Source organism: Gymnogyps californianus, chromosome 28, assembly GCF_018139145.2.
Source record: "Gymnogyps californianus isolate 813 chromosome 28, ASM1813914v2, whole genome shotgun sequence".
Taxonomy (NCBI): domain Eukaryota; kingdom Metazoa; phylum Chordata; class Aves; order Accipitriformes; family Cathartidae; genus Gymnogyps; species Gymnogyps californianus.
In genome coordinates this window covers 1,091,957-1,114,046 of record NC_059498.1, presented here as the reverse complement: position 1 = coordinate 1,114,046, position 22,090 = coordinate 1,091,957, and the positions used below count along the sequence as shown (strand labels likewise).

The 22,090-nt window shown below is 49.8% G+C and overlaps 1 protein-coding gene across 1 annotated transcript in view; it reads right to left on the bottom strand.

Annotated features, from left to right (window-relative positions):
* LOC127026700 (M1-specific T cell receptor alpha chain-like) overlaps positions 1-22,090 on the bottom strand; it is a 186,347-nt gene that overhangs the window by 23,280 nt on the left and 140,977 nt on the right. Inside the window, exons 3-4 of the mRNA XM_050912020.1 lie at positions 19,756-19,765; positions 16,667-16,711 (exon numbers count right to left, since the gene is read on the bottom strand). Of these exons, the coding sequence (XP_050767977.1) occupies positions 16,667-16,711; positions 19,756-19,765 (55 nt within the window). The remainder of the gene's footprint in view (positions 1-16,666; positions 16,712-19,755; positions 19,766-22,090) is intronic.

Genomic DNA, 22,090 nt, shown 5'->3' with positions numbered 1-22,090 from the left:
TCCCACATGGGGCTCCCACCAGGTCCTTCTTCTTCCCCGAGATGTCAGGCAACAAGCCAGTTAACACAAAGCTACTTACTGGGTCTCACAGAAAGTCTGCTTCCGTGCCCAAAGGTGAGCTTGCCAAGACCTGTCCCTGCAAATTGCCACAGCCACGGCCAGCTTTACAACAACCCCGCAGCTAGCAGAAAGGAACACCGTCACCTGCAGAAGAGGCTGACGCCTGTCTTTCCCGGCAGAGTATGGAAAAAACGGTGAAAGACAAGGGAAATCACTAATTCCTGAGCTACGACAGCATCCTTCCCCACACACCAGGCTAACACACAGCTGCTCTTCCTCCAACAGTGCCCTTGCCCACAAGGGTTGCAGCGCTGCCTTTGAGCCCCTTCAGCAGCGGCCAGTGCTGCTCAGGACACGTCTGTTGAGACATGTATGCATTTCTCTCAACCTCACAGCACTTAAATGCCTTTGTAAAGAGCTTTCTCCCCTTCCCAAAGACAAACCTTCTGCCCTGCCCCGCCTCCTCCCACAGCAGCTCGCAGCTTTTCCATTCCCAGAGAGAGGGCACAGGGTTGTGTGTGCTCACAGGGAGGCTTCCCAAAATTTACACCCTGACATTGTTGCCTTGGACATTTCTGCATTGCCCTGCACGGCTAAAAAGTAGCATTGACAGTACTCACAAGGCTTCACACTTAGCTTTGTTCCAGCTCCAAAGGCGTACCTGTCCCCACCGACACTCACGGCAACAAAAGCCATTTCACAAATGCTCTCATCTCCCCATAGCAAGGAAGCCGTTCGTGTGGCTGACAAGGACCTTCCCAGCAAGGCACAGGTGACACTTTTCCAAAAACCATGCAGACCTCGAGTTGAGGTTTTCTCCGTCCAACCACAACCTCATTCAAGACTGCACTGAAGGCATTCTCAGAGCTTGTGATGGGAGAGAAGGCATTTCAGGTGTGCAAAGGTAAAACAAAAGGATGAATATCAAAGCACTCCTATTGCAAGAGAGACATATGGAAGACAACGGCAAGCCGCACACTCACTGGGCTGGACGGACAGTCTGGTGCCTGAGCCAAAGGTCGGCCTGTTGTAGCCACTACCGTAATCACACAGCATTTCCTTCCATAACAAAAAGCCCCGCAAGCCACTTCAGAAGCAGCACCTCTCCCCAAGCCTTTGCACAGCCATGCCTAGGCTAGGAAAAAACAAATCCTCCATGCCTTTCAGCTGCACCTCTGACTTCTCTTTTTGGTCTTAAGCTGGCTAAAAGTGGGACTGCAGCAACCGGAGACAGCATAAAGTGGAGAAGCAGGAGAAGAAAGCATACCTGGCAGAACATGTAGCTTCGTCCCTGGCCCAAACTGGAGTTTTCCTGCGTTGATGTTCACACAGTGCTACACACCCTAACAAGAACCCAAGGCTCAGCCTGACTCTCACCCCCTCCGGTCTCCTTTTGAGAGGAGAGGGACGAGCCCCTTGGACAGGAGATGGCATTTGCCTTGGGAACTGCAACACAGAGAGGAGGGAAAGATAAAAACTCAGAGGTGACTTTCTCAGGCTGCTTGGAGAATACCAGTCTTCCACTGGCACCGGGACTTTTCAGGACAGGGTGCCAAAGTGGCTTGGTCTTGGTTTGTTGTGCAAAAGAGAAAAAGCACACTCTTGTCATCAGTTTTCTAGTTTAGCAACAACATCAGCTTTCCCTGAAAGTTCTGTTTACCTTTCCTCTCCTGTGTGCTTGTCCTGTGCTGTTGCTGGTGCACAGCCTTAAGACAAAATTGTCGGGTGAGATTACAACGCTCAGGCATTAACCCACTTACTTGGCCAGATGGTGACTTTAGTCCCTGAGCCAAAGGTGAACGTGAGGCTGTTGTCACAACAGCAGAGCACTTTACAGAAACCCAGAGGGTTAGCTCCCAGCTGGCAACACCTCCACCAGTGGGGCTGTACTGGCAGCCTCTTCACTTACACCCTGGGCAAGCGGGATGCTCACACTGAAGTGAAAACCTGCTGCATTTCTGCAGAGCGGGTCAGTGGAGGGCAATTTCACTTGCTTGGCTTTTTGGAGGGTCCTTCCCCTTCTGGCTGTCTGCTCAGCCACATTAGGTTCCTTCTTTCACTGTCCTTTCACCTTATCCAGGCTGAAAGCAAGTATCCTAATGACCCGCAGCTTGTCTCTCTCTGGGTATGCTCAGAAAAACAATCTACCTCCCTAGAGCTATTTCACATGACTATCAGGAAACATTTGCACGAAGCATGATCTGAGCCTTACCCAAGTTCCCTGAAAGTCTTAAGGTAAGGAACAGAACCGAACCCCGTTTACCTATCCCCCACGGCCTTCCAGTGCTATACACAGGCGCTATCCGGGTCAATCTGTCCATCTGTCCTAAACCACGCTTCTATTCTTGCTCGCTGATGGCATATCAGCATCCTGGAGTACCATGTCCGTAGTCCATTTCTCTAAATAGCAGAAATCCTCCACCCGGAAACACTTTTGAACACAAGAGCACCTTGAAATAGCACCTCTGTTCTCCTTCCCCTATGAAAGGTGACACAGACTCAAAGGGTACATCTGCAGGGCACTATGGTGGACAGTCAAGGACTTTTGAAAAATGAGACACAGGAAAGCTGCACACTCACTGGGCCGGACGGACAGTCTGGTCCCTGAGCCAAACGTCAGCTTGTTGTAGCCAGTGTCATAATCACACAGCGTTTCCTTCCATAACAAAAAGCCCAGCAAGCCACTTCAGAGGCGGCATCTCTCCCCAAGCTTTTGCCCAGCCATGCCAAGGCTAGGAGGGACAGCAGAAGGGTGACTGTGCTTCCCACTGTAACAGAAAACCCACTGGGATGCAGTGGCATAGGACAGCCTCCCCGCGGGACATTTGGGAGCAGGCATGTGGCCCCTTTGTCCGTGCCAGCCAAACTGAGAGCAAGAAGGGCTGTTTTGGACCAAGCGAGCACGTTCCCTTAAAGCAAAGTCCATTGCTAGATATGTTCACACATAAATGACCAAACACGCAGCCGCATTCCTGCTCTTAACCCCCCCAAGGAAGGCCTCAAAGAAAACAGAAAGCATAGGAGCAGTGTTGGGCTTACATGGCCTAACAGCGAGTCTTGTTCCAGAGCCGAAGACAGGTTTATATGCACCATCTCTCGTGCTCACACTGCATTTCCACTCTCAACAAAAACCTTCCCAACCACCAGCTTTGCAAACCCCAAACTCCCTAACCCCACCTCCACTAGACATTGCTGACCTTCACTTAGAGTCAGCTACATCGTGAATTGAAGACCCCTGCAATCTGTCTGTGAGCACGGTTGGACCTACGAGTACAAACCCTGTTTGTGAGGACTGCTGCTTCTGCCCTGGGCCACAGGAGTGGGAATTTCATGCAAGTTCACCGTCTCAGAGATTCCTCTTCATCGTCTGAATTAACTTAAATAGTGCCTATGTTCTCCTTCCCCTATGAAAGGTGACCTAGATACAATGAGCACATCTACAAGGCACTCCAGTGGACACCCAAGGACTTTTGACAAAGGACACACAGGCAAGCTGCATACTCACTGGGCTGGACGGACAGTCTGGTCCCTGAGCCAAACGTCAGCTTGCTGGTACTATAATCACACAGCATTTCCTTCCATAACAAAAAGCCCAGCAAGCCACTTCAGAGGCGGCACCTCTCCCCAGGCTTTTGCCCAGCCATGCCAAGGCTAGGAGGGGCAGCAGAAGGGTGACACGAGGCAGAAGGACCCCAGGGCAGGAGCGGAGGTTGACAGCCTGCCTGTGTGGGGTGAGGCCAGGGCTGGGCTTGTATAACACCTTGTACAAACGACCTTGTACAAAAAGTTATGGCAAATCTCACAAGGCTTCACACTTAGCTTTGTTCCAGCTCCAAAGGCGTACCTGTCCCCACCGACACTCACGGCAACAAAAGCCATTTCACAAATGCTCTCATCTCCCCATAGCAAGGAAGCCGTTCGTGTGGCTGACAAGGACCTTCCCAGCAAGGCACAGGTGACACTTTTCCAAAAACCATGCAGACCTCGAGTTGAGGTTTTCTCCGTCCAACCACAACCTCATTCAAGACTGCACTGAAGGCATTCTCAGAGCTTGTGATGGGAGAGAAGGCATTTCAGGTGTGCAAAGGTAAAACAAAAGGATGAATATCAAAGCACTCCTATTGCAAGAGAGACATATGGAAGACAATGGCAAGCCGCACACTCACTGGGCTGGACGGACAGTCTGGTGCCTGAGCCAAAGGTCGGCCTGTTGTAGCCACTACCGTAATCACACAGCATTTCCTTCCATAACAAAAAGCCCCGCAAGCCACTTCAGAAGCAGCACCTCTCCCCAAGCCTTTGCACAGCCATGCCTAGGCTAGGAAAAAACAAATCCTCCATGCCTTTCAGCTGCACCTCTGACTTCTCTTTTTGGTCTTAAGCTGGCTAAAAGTGGGACTGCAGCAACCGGAGACAGCATAAAGTGGAGAAGCAGGAGAAGAAAGCATACCTGGCAGAACATGTAGCTTCGTCCCTGGCCCAAACTGGAGTTTTCCTGCGTTGATGTTCACACAGTGCTACACACCCTAACAAGAACCCAAGGCTCAGCCTGACTCTCACCCCCTCCGGTCTCCTTTTGAGAGGAGAGGGACGAGCCCCTTGGACAGGAGATGGCATTTGCCTTGGGAACTGCAACACAGAGAGGAGGGAAAGATAAAAACTCAGAGGTGACTTTCTCAGGCTGCTTGGAGAATACCAGTCTTCCACTGGCACCGGGACTTTTCAGGACAGGGTGCCAAAGTGGCTTGGTCTTGGTTTGTTGTGCAAAAGAGAAAAAGCACACTCTTGTCATCAGTTTTCTAGTTTAGCAACAACATCAGCTTTCCCTGAAAGTTCTGTTTACCTTTCCTCTCCTGTGTGCTTGTCCTGTGCTGTTGCTGGTGCACAGCCTTAAGACAAAATTGTCGGGTGAGATTACAACGCTCAGGCATTAACCCACTTACTTGGCCAGATGGTGACTTTAGTCCCTGAGCCAAAGGTGAACGTGAGGCTGTTGTCACAACAGCAGAGCACTTTACAGAAACCCAGAGGGTTAGCTCCCAGCTGGCAACACCTCCACCAGTGGGGCTGTACTGGCAGCCTCTTCACTTACACCCTGGGCAAGCGGGATGCTCACACTGAAGTGAAAACCTGCTGCATTTCTGCAGAGCGGGTCAGTGGAGGGCAATTTCACTTGCTTGGCTTTTTGGAGGGTCCTTCCCCTTCTGGCTGTCTGCTCAGCCACATTAGGTTCCTTCTTTCACTGTCCTTTCACCTTATCCAGGCTGAAAGCAAGTATCCTAATGACCCGCAGCTTGTCTCTCTCTGGGTATGCTCAGAAAAACAATCTACCTCCCTAGAGCTATTTCACATGACTATCAGGAAACATTTGCACGAAGCATGATCTGAGCCTTACCCAAGTTCCCTGAAAGTCTTAAGGTAAGGAACAGAACCGAACCCCGTTTACCTATCCCCCACGGCCTTCCAGTGCTATACACAGGCGCTATCCGGGTCAATCTGTCCATCTGTCCTAAACCACGCTTCTATTCTTGCTCGCTGATGGCATATCAGCATCCTGGAGTACCATGTCCGTAGTCCATTTCTCTAAATAGCAGAAATCCTCCACCCGGAAACACTTTTGAACACAAGAGCACCTTGAAATAGCACCTCTGTTCTCCTTCCCCTATGAAAGGTGACACAGACTCAAAGGGTACATCTGCAGGGCACTATGGTGGACAGTCAAGGACTTTTGAAAAATGAGACACAGGAAAGCTGCACACTCACTGGGCCGGACGGACAGTCTGGTCCCTGAGCCAAACGTCAGCTTGTTGTAGCCAGTGTCATAATCACACAGCGTTTCCTTCCATAACAAAAAGCCCAGCAAGCCACTTCAGAGGCGGCATCTCTCCCCAAGCTTTTGCCCAGCCATGCCAAGGCTAGGAGGGACAGCAGAAGGGTGACTGTGCTTCCCACTGTAACAGAAAACCCACTGGGATGCAGTGGCATAGGACAGCCTCCCCGCGGGACATTTGGGAGCAGGCATGTGGCCCCTTTGTCCGTGCCAGCCAAACTGAGAGCAAGAAGGGCTGTTTTGGACCAAGCGAGCACGTTCCCTTAAAGCAAAGTCCATTGCTAGATATGTTCACACATAAATGACCAAACACGCAGCCGCATTCCTGCTCTTAACCCCCCCAAGGAAGGCCTCAAAGAAAACAGAAAGCATAGGAGCAGTGTTGGGCTTACATGGCCTAACAGCGAGTCTTGTTCCAGAGCCGAAGACAGGTTTATATGCACCATCTCTCGTGCTCACACTGCATTTCCACTCTCAACAAAAACCTTCCCAACCACCAGCTTTGCAAACCCCAAACTCCCTAACCCCACCTCCACTAGACATTGCTGACCTTCACTTAGAGTCAGCTACATCGTGAATTGAAGACCCCTGCAATCTGTCTGTGAGCACGGTTGGACCTACGAGTACAAACCCTGTTTGTGAGGACTGCTGCTTCTGCCCTGGGCCACAGGAGTGGGAATTTCATGCAAGTTCACCGTCTCAGAGATTCCTCTTCATCGTCTGAATTAACTTAAATAGTGCCTATGTTCTCCTTCCCCTATGAAAGGTGACCTAGATACAATGAGCACATCTACAAGGCACTCCAGTGGACACCCAAGGACTTTTGACAAAGGACACACAGGCAAGCTGCATACTCACTGGGCTGGACGGACAGTCTGGTCCCTGAGCCAAACGTCAGCTTGCTGGTACTATAATCACACAGCATTTCCTTCCATAACAAAAAGCCCAGCAAGCCACTTCAGAGGCGGCACCTCTCCCCAGGCTTTTGCCCAGCCATGCCAAGGCTAGGAGGGGCAGCAGAAGGGTGACACGAGGCAGAAGGACCCCAGGGCAGGAGCGGAGGTTGACAGCCTGCCTGTGTGGGGTGAGGCCAGGGCTGGGCTTGTATAACACCTTGTACAAACGACCTTGTACAAAAAGTTATGGCAAATCTCACAAGGCTTCACACTTAGCTTTGTTCCAGCTCCAAAGGCGTACCTGTCCCCACCGACACTCACGGCAACAAAAGCCATTTCACAAATGCTCTCATCTCCCCATAGCAAGGAAGCCGTTCGTGTGGCTGACAAGGACCTTCCCAGCAAGGCACAGGTGACACTTTTCCAAAAACCATGCAGACCTCGAGTTGAGGTTTTCTCCGTCCAACCACAACCTCATTCAAGACTGCACTGAAGGCATTCTCAGAGCTTGTGATGGGAGAGAAGGCATTTCAGGTGTGCAAAGGTAAAACAAAAGGATGAATATCAAAGCACTCCTATTGCAAGAGAGACATATGGAAGACAATGGCAAGCCGCACACTCACTGGGCTGGACGGACAGTCTGGTGCCTGAGCCAAAGGTCGGCCTGTTGTAGCCACTACCGTAATCACACAGCATTTCCTTCCATAACAAAAAGCCCCGCAAGCCACTTCAGAAGCAGCACCTCTCCCCAAGCCTTTGCACAGCCATGCCTAGGCTAGGAAAAAACAAATCCTCCATGCCTTTCAGCTGCACCTCTGACTTCTCTTTTTGGTCTTAAGCTGGCTAAAAGTGGGACTGCAGCAACCGGAGACAGCATAAAGTGGAGAAGCAGGAGAAGAAAGCATACCTGGCAGAACATGTAGCTTCGTCCCTGGCCCAAACTGGAGTTTTCCTGCGTTGATGTTCACACAGTGCTACACACCCTAACAAGAACCCAAGGCTCAGCCTGACTCTCACCCCCTCCGGTCTCCTTTTGAGAGGAGAGGGACGAGCCCCTTGGACAGGAGATGGCATTTGCCTTGGGAACTGCAACACAGAGAGGAGGGAAAGATAAAAACTCAGAGGTGACTTTCTCAGGCTGCTTGGAGAATACCAGTCTTCCACTGGCACCGGGACTTTTCAGGACAGGGTGCCAAAGTGGCTTGGTCTTGGTTTGTTGTGCAAAAGAGAAAAAGCACACTCTTGTCATCAGTTTTCTAGTTTAGCAACAACATCAGCTTTCCCTGAAAGTTCTGTTTACCTTTCCTCTCCTGTGTGCTTGTCCTGTGCTGTTGCTGGTGCACAGCCTTAAGACAAAATTGTCGGGTGAGATTACAACGCTCAGGCATTAACCCACTTACTTGGCCAGATGGTGACTTTAGTCCCTGAGCCAAAGGTGAACGTGAGGCTGTTGTCACAACAGCAGAGCACTTTACAGAAACCCAGAGGGTTAGCTCCCAGCTGGCAACACCTCCACCAGTGGGGCTGTACTGGCAGCCTCTTCACTTACACCCTGGGCAAGCGGGATGCTCACACTGAAGTGAAAACCTGCTGCATTTCTGCAGAGCGGGTCAGTGGAGGGCAATTTCACTTGCTTGGCTTTTTGGAGGGTCCTTCCCCTTCTGGCTGTCTGCTCAGCCACATTAGGTTCCTTCTTTCACTGTCCTTTCACCTTATCCAGGCTGAAAGCAAGTATCCTAATGACCCGCAGCTTGTCTCTCTCTGGGTATGCTCAGAAAAACAATCTACCTCCCTAGAGCTATTTCACATGACTATCAGGAAACATTTGCACGAAGCATGATCTGAGCCTTACCCAAGTTCCCTGAAAGTCTTAAGGTAAGGAACAGAACCGAACCCCGTTTACCTATCCCCCACGGCCTTCCAGTGCTATACACAGGCGCTATCCGGGTCAATCTGTCCATCTGTCCTAAACCACGCTTCTATTCTTGCTCGCTGATGGCATATCAGCATCCTGGAGTACCATGTCCGTAGTCCATTTCTCTAAATAGCAGAAATCCTCCACCCGGAAACACTTTTGAACACAAGAGCACCTTGAAATAGCACCTCTGTTCTCCTTCCCCTATGAAAGGTGACACAGACTCAAAGGGTACATCTGCAGGGCACTATGGTGGACAGTCAAGGACTTTTGAAAAATGAGACACAGGAAAGCTGCACACTCACTGGGCTGGACGGACAGTCTGGTCCCTGAGCCAAACGTCAGCTTGATGGTACCATAATCACACAGCATTTCCTTCCATAACAAAAAGCCCAGCAAGCTGCTTCAGAGGCGGCACCTCTCCCCAAGCTTTTGCCCAGCCATGCCAAGGCTAGGAGGGGCAGCAGAAGGGTGACACGAGGCAGAAGGACCCCAGGGCAGGAGCGGAGGTTGACAGCCTGCCTGTGTGGGGTGAGGCCAGGGCTGGGCTCAGAACTAAGGGGCACCCCCAAACCTCCTCCTCCTCCTGTCCCCACAGTGCCTCCAGGCTGTCCCTTGCGTTGCTGTTAGAGTAGGAAAACTCTGCCAAGGTGAGACAAAACCAGCCTGATGGTGCATGTTCCCTGGAGCTCAGAGGGCTTAAAAGGATCAGGCGCTCCTGCCTCGGGCAGCAAGCGCTTACTGGGCATCACAAGGAGCCTGTCCCACTCCCAAAGGTGCCTTTGTGGTAAGCACCATTGCTCACACACTGCTTCCCACTGCAACGCAAACCCTGCTGGGATGCGGTGACATCAGAGAGCCAAAAGACCATTGGAACAACTTCAGTACGGATGGGACCAGGTCTCCAAAGTTCTCTGGAGTGCCAGTGCTCTATGACACACACATCCATCTATGCTCAGGGTGAAGGGAGGAACGGCAACAGGCATGTAAAGAAGCTTTGACGCTTGAAGTAACAGACCTCACAGGAGCACAAGGCAACGGGACATGCGGGAAGAGCAAGTCCAAGGGACACTTGGAAAACTGCACAGTTCAGTTCCCAAAATTATTCCCCTCAAAACAGCTAAGAGCAAGACAAAAATGCAGCAATTCCAGTTGCCAGGACAAGTTACTGCTTACCTGGTATCACTGAAAGCACCGTTCCCTTTCCAAAAGTGACTTTGCCTGCAACATTCACACTTTGACACATTTCCTTACAAAAACGTCTCTGTCAGCCCTGCACATGATCTCGAAGAGAAAGCACCTGCCTGCAGGCCACAGCAAAGCTCCCTGACGCAGCAGGCTCGAGTCCCGTGTCATTACCTGGAACGAGGGCAGACCTACTCCCCAGCTCACTTGCACTTTTCAGACAAGCGTTGCCCTTTGCCTTCCCTAATTTTTAAGACCCGTGAGTGACAACTCCCACCCACGGTATCGCTTGCCCAGAATCGGGGGGACCGTGCATCTGAAAAGCCTGCGTATGTGCACAGACCCCATGGAAGCTCATCAGGCTTGGGTGTCTGTGGGTTTCAAAGGCTGCTGTGAGGCAACTGGTCAGCGACCATCAAATTGTGCACAGCTCAATGCCATACAAGCAGCTGTTTACAGACAGGAATAACTGGAGCCTTGACATGGAGGTATCTGGAAGAAGACAAGGAACGCCTGGATTTCACTCTTCAGTTCCCAAGCTTTTCACCACTAAACAATAAGGAAGAAGAGAAGAATGAAGCAATTCCAGTTTCCAGTGCAATTGGCTCCTTACAGGCTGCAACTGAAGGCGCAGTTCCCTTTGCAAAAGTGACTTTCTCTGCACCATACACGTTCTGACACATTTAATTACAAGCAGGTCCCTGTTAGCCCTGCAAACGACCTTGTACAAAAAGCTATGGCAAATCTCTCTGACGCGACAGGCTCAAAGACAGTGCTGCTACCCAGAACATGGGGAAATCTGTTCCTGAAACTGTGTTTCAGGTAAAGTTGTTCTTCCAAGTGGGAGGTTTTTTGCATGTGTGCTCTCTCAGAGACTCCCCTGATGGCTTACATTCTCTGCACTCAATGAAAGAGCGCCTATGTTCTCGTTCCCATCTGTAACGTGACCCAGATGCAACAAGTACGTCTAACAGGGCACTACGGTGGACATTCAAGGACTTTGGACAAAGGACACAGAGGAAAGCTGCACACTCACTGGGCTGGACGGACAGCCTGGTCCCTGAGCCAAAGGCCAGCTTGCCATAGCCGGAGTCATAATCACACAGCATTTCCTTCCATAACAAAAAGCCCAGCAAGCCGCTTCAGAAGCAGCACCTCTCCCCTAACCTTTGCCCAGCCATGCCAAGGCTAGGAGGGGCAGCAGAAGGGTGACTGTGCTTCCCACTGCAACAGAAACCCCGCTGGGATGCATTGGCACAGGACAGCCTCCCCGTGGGGCAGCTGGGAGATTTGGGAGCAGGCGTGTGGCCGCTTTGTCCGTCCCAGGCAAACTGAGAGCAGTAAGGGTCATTTTGGACCAACCTGGCACGATCAGCATTGGACCTACGGGTACAAACCCCTTTTGTGAGGACTGCTGCTTCTGCCCTGAGCCAAAGCCGGTCCTGGAGGAAAGCAGGCGGCACGTAACCCCACAGCTGAAGAGCCACCATCTCAAGAAGAGAGATGCCGGAAAGCCCGCCGCGCACTGGGCCGGGAACAAGCCTGGTCCGATCAGATAAAGGTAAGTGCGTGCTCAGGCGCTTGGAAAGAGAGGATTGGGATAACAAGAAATACCCCCAGCTGGGCACCAGGTGTACTCACGGGGCTTCACAGCCAGGTGTGTCCCTGTCCCCAGTGTCAGTTTGTAGTTCCCTGTGTTCACACAGTCCTTCACACCCTAGCAAAAACCATCAGCTCTCACGCCAGTTGCGCTACAACTAATCTCCAGGAGATCCGCTCCTTCCCATCAAGACCAGACATTTGAAGCCAGGAATAACTGCAGCCTTAGCAGGGAGGGATCTGGAAGACAACAAGGAACACCTGGGTTTGCACCGTGTGCGGGTCTGACGGGTGTCCGATGGAGCAGCGGGTCACATGTGGACACCTGTTCCCCCCTGGTCACCCAAACAACCTGAGCTCTTGCGAGCACCAAGGAAGTCCCGTTTGTGTCCCCTGAGCTAGCGACTTTTCCGGACAAGAGGAATCTGCCAGCCTGGACTTGAACTACACTTCGGGTTGCTTCAGCTAGAGCCCATGTGCTTGCGGTTGAATCAATGGCGCTGCCTAAATTTAGAGCGGCAGAAAGTCTGGCTCTGCTGTACGAATGGCAGGAAAGCAATCACCCACTTCAGCTGCAACAGTTACAGCCTGTGCACTTTCAGCTCTTGCCACTGGAGTAATGCAACACGAGTTTAAGCGCTACCAACAGTAATGTCTTGGGAATCTCATCTACAGGAGGCACGACAGCTAGGATTCTGGTGCAAAGAAGAGCGTTACTAATTCGGCCTTTCTTCAGCAGAGCAAAGGACAACCAGCCAGGGCTGTGCTAGACAGAGCCATCAGCAGCCCACCCCGATTTTCACAGGTTTCGCATGGCCATGGTGCAAAATGTTCGTCCCTGAACAAGAGAGTTCAGGACCCCGGTCTGCTTATGTGAAAGGCAGAGAGCAGGAGCTGGCAGGAGGAAGCAGAAGGAGTAAATTCACGGCCTTGTTGAATCAAGATCTCTGCTGCTACCAGAGAAAGCAGAGCAAAAAGCCCCACAGATTGAACCAGTCTCCCTCCGCTTCAGTTCCGCTAGTTCATGACCACAAAACTGTTCCACCAAGTGGAGCAGGAAGAGGCTTTAAAACTTACTGGGATTTATCCTTAGCTGAGTTCCACCTCCAAAGATGACTTGGCTGCCCTAATTAGTCACACAGTGTTGGCCTTCACAACAAAAACCCTGCAAGTCACGACTCCCCTGCACTAGCTTATTCCTTCCAAAGCTGTGTGTTGCTGGCTGGGCATTTCTTTTACAACAGGCGCAGCTGGTCGTCCCTTTCAGCGCTGACAGAGATGAACCCCGAGTGCATCCTTGTCCCACGTAGAGACGAGATGCAGGTTTATGATCACAACACCTCTCTCCGCCCTAAAAAATCGGCCCTAAGAGCAGAGATCTTCCCCTGGACCCTCCTGCACACACCTTCAAAAAGCCTTGCTTGGTTCTGGCTGCTGTATCTTATACACACACACACACGGACGCACGGACGCACACACATGCACAAACATCATCCCTGTGCAGACCAGTTTCTAACACAGCTCCGCTCTTTTTTTCCCTATCCTTACTCCCTCAGGCTGGGTTTCTACCTACCAGGCTTCACTGTCAGTTGTGTCCCGCTCCCAAAGGCAACTTCCCAGGTGGATGCTGACATCGCACAGTGACGCATCCACTAACAAAAACTGCACACAACTTTTACACCAGAGGACAGTACAAGATCTCCCATAGAGATGAAGGGGGAAAAGAGATGTCCCCCTTGTCACCCGCCTCTGACTCCAGGTCGGGATGTCTTTCTAGTCACATTCCTCTGACCTCTCCGGGTAGAAACAATCATGAAATGCGTGAAGTGGGAAGTCCAGCCACGTACCCGGGTGGACCAATGAGAAAAGAGTCACCCCCACTGACGGGGATTTTCAGAGCGTCTTGTGCCTTTCCCAAAGGTGAGTTTTGTGTCACCCTGCCCGTAGTTCACCCAGCAGCCTACGGCTTGAGGGCTTTACAACCCCCACAAACAGTGGGGGGGAGCTGTGAAGAGAGAGGGTGACCTCAGGAATGGTGGCACTGGTGGCTTCCCAGTGAAATGGTGGTGCTGGTGGCTTCCCAGTGACTACCTGGGAACACACAAAGTGCTCCTTTGGGGTACACTGAAATTCACTTCCCTTTCCTCAACACCCCCCCAGTCCCACCCTGAGCACTGAAGCTTAACCGATGCTCCTCTTGCAGCTTGATACACCCTGTCAGGAAACGCTGCGTGACCATGAAGACCCAGCTGCCTGGAAGCCTTCGTGTGGGCAGGCAATGACCTCTAAGGAGAGAGAGTTAAAGAGCCCTTGCCCCATGCACTGCCCATCTCTCATCCCACATGGGGCTCCCACCAGGTCCTTCTTCTTCCCCGAGATGTCAGGCAACAAGCCAGTTAACACAAAGCTACTTACTGGGTCTCACAGAAAGTCTGCTTCCGTGCCCAAAGGTGAGCTTGCCAAGACCTGTCCCTGCAAATTGCCACAGCCACGGCCAGCTTTACAACAACCCCGCAGCTAGCAGAAAGGAACACCGTCACCTGCAGAAGAGGCTGACGCCTGTCTTTCCCGGCAGAGTATGGAAAAAACGGTGAAAGACAAGGGAAATCACTAATTCCTGAGCTACGACAGCATCCTTCCCCACACACCAGGCTAACACACAGCTGCTCTTCCTCCAACAGTGCCCTTGCCCACAAGGGTTGCAGCGCTGCCTTTGAGCCCCTTCAGCAGCGGCCAGTGCTGCTCAGGACACGTCTGTTGAGACATGTATGCATTTCTCTCAACCTCACAGCACTTAAATGCCTTTGTAAAGAGCTTTCTCCCCTTCCCAAAGACAAACCTTCTGCCCTGCCCCGCCTCCTCCCACAGCAGCTCGCAGCTTTTCCATTCCCAGAGAGAGGGCACAGGGTTGTGTGTGCTCACAGGGAGGCTTCCCAAAATTTACACCCTGACATTGTTGCCTTGGACATTTCTGCATTGCCCTGCACGGCTAAAAAGTAGCATTGACAGTACTCACAAGGCTTCACACTTAGCTTTGTTCCAGCTCCAAAGGCGTACCTGTCCCCACCGACACTCACGGCAACAAAAGCCATTTCACAAATGCTCTCATCTCCCCATAGCAAGGAAGCCGTTCGTGTGGCTGACAAGGACCTTCCCAGCAAGGCACAGGTGACACTTTTCCAAAAACCATGCAGACCTCGAGTTGAGGTTTTCTCCGTCCAACCACAACCTCATTCAAGACTGCACTGAAGGCATTCTCAGAGCTTGTGATGGGAGAGAAGGCATTTCAGGTGTGCAAAGGTAAAACAAAAGGATGAATATCAAAGCACTCCTATTGCAAGAGAGACATATGGAAGACAATGGCAAGCCGCACACTCACTGGGCTGGACGGACAGTCTGGTCCCTGAGCCAAACGTCAGCCTGTCGTAGCCACTACTGTAATCACACAGCGTTTCCTTCCATAACAAAAAGCCCAGCAAGCCACTTCAGAGGCGGCATCTCTCCCCAAGCTTTTGCCCAGCCATGCCAAGGCTAGGAGGGACAGCAGAAGGGTGACTGTGCTTCCCACTGTAACAGAAAACCCACTGGGATGCAGTGGCATAGGACAGCCTCCCCGCGGGACATTTGGGAGCAGGCATGTGGCCCCTTTGTCCGTGCCAGCCAAACTGAGAGCAAGAAGGGCTGTTTTGGACCAAGCGAGCACGTTCCCTTAAAGCAAAGTCCATTGCTAGATATGTTCACACATAAATGACCAAACACGCAGCCGCATTCCTGCTCTTAACCCCCCCAAGGAAGGCCTCAAAGAAAACAGAAAGCATAGGAGCAGTGTTGGGCTTACATGGCCTAACAGCGAGTCTTGTTCCAGAGCCGAAGACAGGTTTATATGCACCATCTCTCGTGCTCACACTGCATTTCCACTCTCAACAAAAACCTTCCCAACCACCAGCTTTGCAAACCCCAAACTCCCTAACCCCACCTCCACTAGACATTGCTGACCTTCACTTAGAGTCAGCTACATCGTGAATTGAAGACCCCTGCAATCTGTCTGTGAGCACGGTTGGACCTACGAGTACAAACCCTGTTTGTGAGGACTGCTGCTTCTGCCCTGGGCCACAGGAGTGGGAATTTCATGCAAGTTCACCGTCTCAGAGATTCCTCTTCATCGTCTGAATTAACTTAAATAGTGCCTATGTTCTCCTTCCCCTATGAAAGGTGACCTAGATACAATGAGCACATCTACAAGGCACTCCAGTGGACACCCAAGGACTTTTGACAAAGGACACACAGGCAAGCTGCATACTCACTGGGCTGGACGGACAGTCTGGTCCCTGAGCCAAACGTTGGCTTGTCATAGCTGGTACTATAATCACACAGCATTTCCTTCCATAACAAAAAGCCCAGCAAGCTGCTTCAGAGGCGGCACCTCTCCCCAAGCTTTTGCCCAGCCATGCCAAGGCTAGGAGGGGCAGCAGAAGGGTGACACGAGGCAGAAGGACCCCAGGGCAGGAGCGGAGGTTGACAGCCTGCCTGTGTGGGGTGAGGCCAGGGCTGGGCTCAGAACTAAGGGGCACCCCCAAACCTCCTCCTCCTCCTGTCCCCACAGTGCCTCCAGGCTGTCCCTTGCGTTGCTGTTAGAGTAGGAAAACTCTGCCAAGGTGAGACAAAACCAGCCTGATGGTGCATGTTCCCTGGAGCTCAGAGAGCTTAAAAGGATCAGGCGCTCCTGCCTCGGGCAGCAAGCGCTTACTGGGCATCACAAGGAGCCTGTCCCACTCCCAAAGGTGCCTTTGTGGTAAGCACCATTGCTCACACACTGCTTCCCACTGCAACGCAAACCCTGCTGGGATGCGGTGACATCAGAGAGCCAAAAGACCATTGGAACAACTTCAGTACGGATGGGACCAGGTCTCCAAAGTTCTCTGGAGTGCCAGTGCTCTATGACACACACATCCATCTATGCTCAGGGTGAAGGGAGGAACGGCAACAGGCATGTAAAGAAGCTTTGACGCTTGAAGTAACAGACCTCACAGGAGCACAAGGCAACGGGACATGCGGGAAGAGCAAGTCCAAGGGACACTTGGAAAACTGCACAGTTCAGTTCCCAAAATTATTCCCCTCAAAACAGCTAAGAGCAAGACAAAAATGCAGCAATTCCAGTTGCCAGGACAAGTTACTGCTTACCTGGTATCACTGAAAGCACCGTTCCCTTTCCAAAAGTGACTTTGCCTGCAACATTCACACTTTGACACATTTCCTTACAAAAACGTCTCTGTCAGCCCTGCACATGATCTCGAAGAGAAAGCACCTGCCTGCAGGCCACAGCAAAGCTCCCTGACGCAGCAGGCTCGAGTCCCGTGTCATTACCTGGAACGAGGGCAGACCTACTCCCCAGCTCACTTGCACTTTTCAGACAAGCGTTGCCCTTTGCCTTCCCTAATTTTTAAGACCCGTGAGTGACAACTCCCACCCACGGTATCGCTTGCCCAGAATCGGGGGGACCGTGCATCTGAAAAGCCTGCGTATGTGCACAGACCCCATGGAAGCTCATCAGGCTTGGGTGTCTGTGGGTTTCAAAGGCTGCTGTGAGGCGACTGGTCAGCGACCATCAAATTGTGCACAGCTCAATGCCATACAAGCAGCTGTTTACAGACAGGAATAACTGGAGCCTTGACATGGAGGTATCTGGAAGAAGACAAGGAACGCCTGGATTTCACTCTTCAGTTCCCAAGCTTTTCACCACTAAACAATAAGGAAGAAGAGAAGAATGAAGCAATTCCAGTTTCCAGTGCAATTGGCTCCTTACAGGCTGCAACTGAAGGCGCAGTTCCCTTTGCAAAAGTGACTTTCTCTGCACCATACACGTTCTGACACATTTAATTACAAGCAGGTCCCTGTTAGCCCTGCAAACGACCTTGTACAAAAAGCTATGGCAAATCTCTCTGACGCGACAGGCTCAAAGACAGTGCTGCTACCCAGAACATGGGGAAATCTGTTCCTGAAACTGTGTTTCAGGTAAAGTTGTTCTTCCAAGTGGGAGGTTTTTTGCATGTGCGCTCTCTCAGAGACTCCCCTGATGGCTTACATTCTCTGCACTCAATGAAAGAGCGCCTATGTTCTCGTTCCCATCTGTAACGCGACCCAGATGCAACAAGTACGTCTAACAGGGCACTACGGTGGACATTCAAGGACTTTGGACAAAGGACACAGAGGAAAGCTGCACACTCACTGGGCTGGACGGACAGCCTGGTCCCTGAGCCAAAGGCCAGCTTGCCATAGCTGGAGTCATAATCACACAGCATTTCCTTCCATAACAAAAAGCCCAGCAAGCCACTTCAGAGGCGGCATCTCTCCCCAAGCTTTTGCCCAGCCATGCCAAGGCTAGGAGGGACAGCAGAAGGGTGACTGTGCTTCCCACTGTAACAGAAAACCCACTGGGATGCAGTGGCATAGGACAGCCTCCCCGCGGGACATTTGGGAGCAGGCATGTGGCCCCTTTGTCCGTGCCAGCCAAACTGAGAGCAAGAAGGGCTGTTTTGGACCAAGCGAGCACGTTCCCTTAAAGCAAAGTCCATTGCTAGATATGTTCACACATAAATGACCAAACACGCAGCCGCATTCCTGCTCTTAACCCCCCCCAAGGAAGGCCTCAAAGAAAACAGAAAGCATAGGAGCAGTGTTGGGCTTACATGGCCTAACAGCGAGTCTTGTTCCAGAGCCGAAAACAGGTTTATATGCACTATCTCCCATGATCACACAGTATTTCCTCTCTCAACAAAAACCCTCCCGTCCACTTGGCAAAGCTGGGCATCCACAGCCTGACTAGATAGTGCTGAATGTACTAGGAGTCAGCTACGTCCTGAAGTGAAGACACGCCTCGATCTGTCTGCGGGATCAAGAGCACTGTTGGACCTATGGATACAAATGATATTTGTGAGGACTGTTGCTACTGCCCTGAGCCAAAGCCTGTCCTGGAGGAAAGCAGGCAGCATGTAATTCCACAGTTGAAGAGCCGTAATCCCAAGAAGAGAGATGCTGAAAACTCACTGGGCAATGGGTAGCTTTGCGCCACATGGAAGGATACTACAAGAAGGTGTCGGCACTTACTAGGCAAAACCCGAAGTCGTGTCCCTTTGCCAAGTGTGAGCTTGCCATAGTTCACACAGTGGTTTTCACCTCAACAAGAACACAAGCTCATCTACATCCTTAGAGAGAAAAGCAACCTGTGCTCACATGGCCATGGCACAAAATACCTGTCCCTGAGCAAATGGGTTCAGGACCCCACACTGCTTATGTGAAAGGAAGGAAGTAGATTACTGACAGAATTCAATAATTGAGGGCATACCTTAGTAGACCTTTCTTGAACTCATACATATCTTTCTTTTTTTATACAATATTGAACTGAAAATGGTTTAAAACTTACTTGGTTTTACCCTTAGTTGCACTCCGCTTCCAAAGATGAATTTGCTTCCATAGGTATTCACACAGTATTTGTCTTCAAAACAAAACCCCTTTTTTTTCCACCAGTCGCTTATTAATTCCTGCTTGGCTTTTCTTTTAACTTAGTCTACCCAAGTAAATTCCTTGGCAACTTTAACTTAGATTTCCTTTAAAGTTTTCTTAGTTAACGGTCTCTGAGTTTTGACAGAGATGACCACTGACTGCAAGTTTTGTCCTTCGTTCATGCGAGGAAATGCTACAAGGATTAACAGTAAAATTCCTCTTTCAGCATTATATCACCATTAAAAGCAGAGATCTCCCCCTGGACCTTCCTGCACATAGTGCAAATCTTCAAAATACCTTTCTTGATTCCCCGAACAAACAATGCCCTGCTTGTTCGGATCTCTTTCCAAGACAGCCCAGCTTTTTTTGTCAAGGAGTGAAAACCTGGATGGAAACCTGTCTGTAGCCAGAAACAGGAGCAGCAGAGCAAAAGGTAAGACAGTTTTCCAGTAGAGACAAGAACTGCAGCTTCTGAGAATTAATGAGGACAAGGTTCTGGACAATGGAAATAAAAGGACAGTGAGTGTCCCTGCAGGTCTCGGAGATTTCTGGGAACATGTAGTAGTTAAGAAAAGAAGTATTTGGGTAGGACTCCTCTCTCTAGGTGTAGAAAGCTATAACTGAGTGATTTGCTTATTCTTTTTGAAGAAAAAGAAACATCCAGCATACAGTCCATTGGGATGGATTCTCTCTCTCTGTCCTCTTGTGAGGACAATTAACATCAAAAGAGGCTGCCCTGAAAATTATTATTATAGTCATTGTTCCAGAACCTGCATTAAACTGATTTTTGAACATTCACAAATGAAATAAAGCATCTAGCTCTCAATGACGCATACAGAAGAGTCCAGTCCTCCAAACAAGTATTTAGCTTTATAATGATTTTTTTTCCCTGATGCAAGGCCAACCTTAACCTTCAATTGCCCACAGAAGTAAAGAACAATGGAATTTTAATGGCTATTTCATAGAAAGGGGAATTAGACTTTCCTATCCTTGCTCCTTCAGGGTTTCTACCTACCTGGTTTCACCATCAGTTGTGTCCCACTTCCAAAGACGACTTTCCAGCTGTATGCTGAATTCACACAGTGACATATCCACTAACAAAAACCACACACAACTTTTGGTCCAGACAAGTATATGCATTTTTCAAAAGAGATCAAGGGAGAAAACAGATGTCACCCTTGTCACATACCTTTGACTCCAAATTAAGACGTCTTTCTAGTTGCGTGCCTCTGATCTTTTCATAGAAATGCAGATAGAAACAATTCTGAAATGCCTGAAGTAGAAAATCAAGCCCATTACCCTGTTAGCATAATGCAGGTGAAGCTCCTTGGACAGTTTTTAAGTAGAACAATTTTTGCCATAGTTAGGACAACGGGAGAATCTCAGCCTTGCATTTATAATGCGAAACAACTATTTGTTTTAAGATGTACCTGATTTCATAATTAGTTTTGTGCCTCTCCCAAAGGTGAGTTTCCAGGAAGACTCAGTTGGCCCACAGTAATAAGCCTCTATACAAAAATTGTAAAGGAGAGAAGCCTCAGCCTTTAAAAGCCAGAACACAGTTAGACATATTAAAGTGGGACGAAATTTCCACCATTTTTTTAAACAACTAACAAAGCTGTTTCTAAAACTTCTTATGGTCTAAAGAAGGAGTTTAGACAGATGAGCCAGCTAGTCAATCTCAGAAGCCAAGCAAGGGACCAGACCCATAAGAGAAAGAAGCCAAGAAAAAATAAACAGAAGGAAACTCCCAGAGAAAACCAATTTAAGGTCCTAATTTTTCCTGTTTATTCAGTTGGCAATGAACCCAGTAAGGGATCCAAACCTAAGTCCCAGAAGCCAGTTCAACCTAATCTTTTAAGCAAACAAAGGTTATTCATGAACATTAATCTCAAATATATTCCCCTGTAGGGTTCATCCTGACTAACACGGAGTTTGCACAACACAAAGGTCATTCACTGATTTTCACAGAACAATAGCAATTCCTGATCTGTTCCACTCACATCAACATGACAGAGAAGTTACAAGCAAATTGTTTAGAATGTGCTTTTCTTCCCCATGCCCTCTTTCCTTCTTATTTTAAGAAGCTCTTCCCTCTGTATTTTGAGGAAGATGTGACAAAAGACCTTAAGTACTCTGTCTTTCCTAAACTTATTGATGAAGAGATACCTACTGGGCTTTATCAGCAGCCTGGTTCCTCTTCAGAAGATCAGTCTGGCTGCATTAATCTGAATATACACTGTCAAAAGCTCCCTTACAAAAACCCCCATGCTCTTCTGCACATTTCATGTTCCATGGCAGGGACTCTAGTCATCGAAATAAAACTATATGTGCAAAAAGCCTGTTAGATATCCCCACAAAATGAAAGCTGGGTTATCTCTTCTGTTTCTCCTAGCAGGTTTCATGTCAATACTTTTTACAGGTCAAGAAGGATGAAGTGCCCTGAACATGAGATGCTTTGGCATAGCCAGGAATAAACTAAGATCCTCTCTACAGAAATCGTACAGTTAACATTTATTTTCAAAGCTGTGCCTTGGTAAAGAGAGAGAACCAGAAGCACTTCACTCTCCAGTCCTGAAAGTTTTGCAGGGGAAGATGTAACTGAGCAGTGAGAATGTCTGGCTAGGACACCCGGTCCAGTATTTCACAGGAACAGAACTTCTGCAGGCTCTTCTCTCTCTGTTAATGCATGTTAAACCACTTTTTTTTATAGGGCAGAGACTTCCCGGGTCTCTGAAGAGCCATCTTCTTCTCCTCTCTCTGTTTCTTGCTCATGTAATTCCACACATGGGTAGCCCTTGAGGTACTCTTCAAAAGGGATTAATGTGAAAAGCACAAGGAAAATTCATTTTTTTATACTGTCTGTAATAGCTCTTTCTACCAAGGAATACCACGAAGCTGAAGCAGCTTGAGAAATGAGACAAATCTGTAGTTTGGGGAAAGATTTGTTACAGCTCTCTGGCACTCCATGCTGATTTACACTGATTCCATTTTGCTGGGAATCTAGTCCTTACTTCCTTTGTGTCAGTAGGAACTTTCCACCGTAATTACTGTAAGAAGGACTCCTCTCTCATATAACAGCTTCTCTCCATAAGCTGTTGCTAT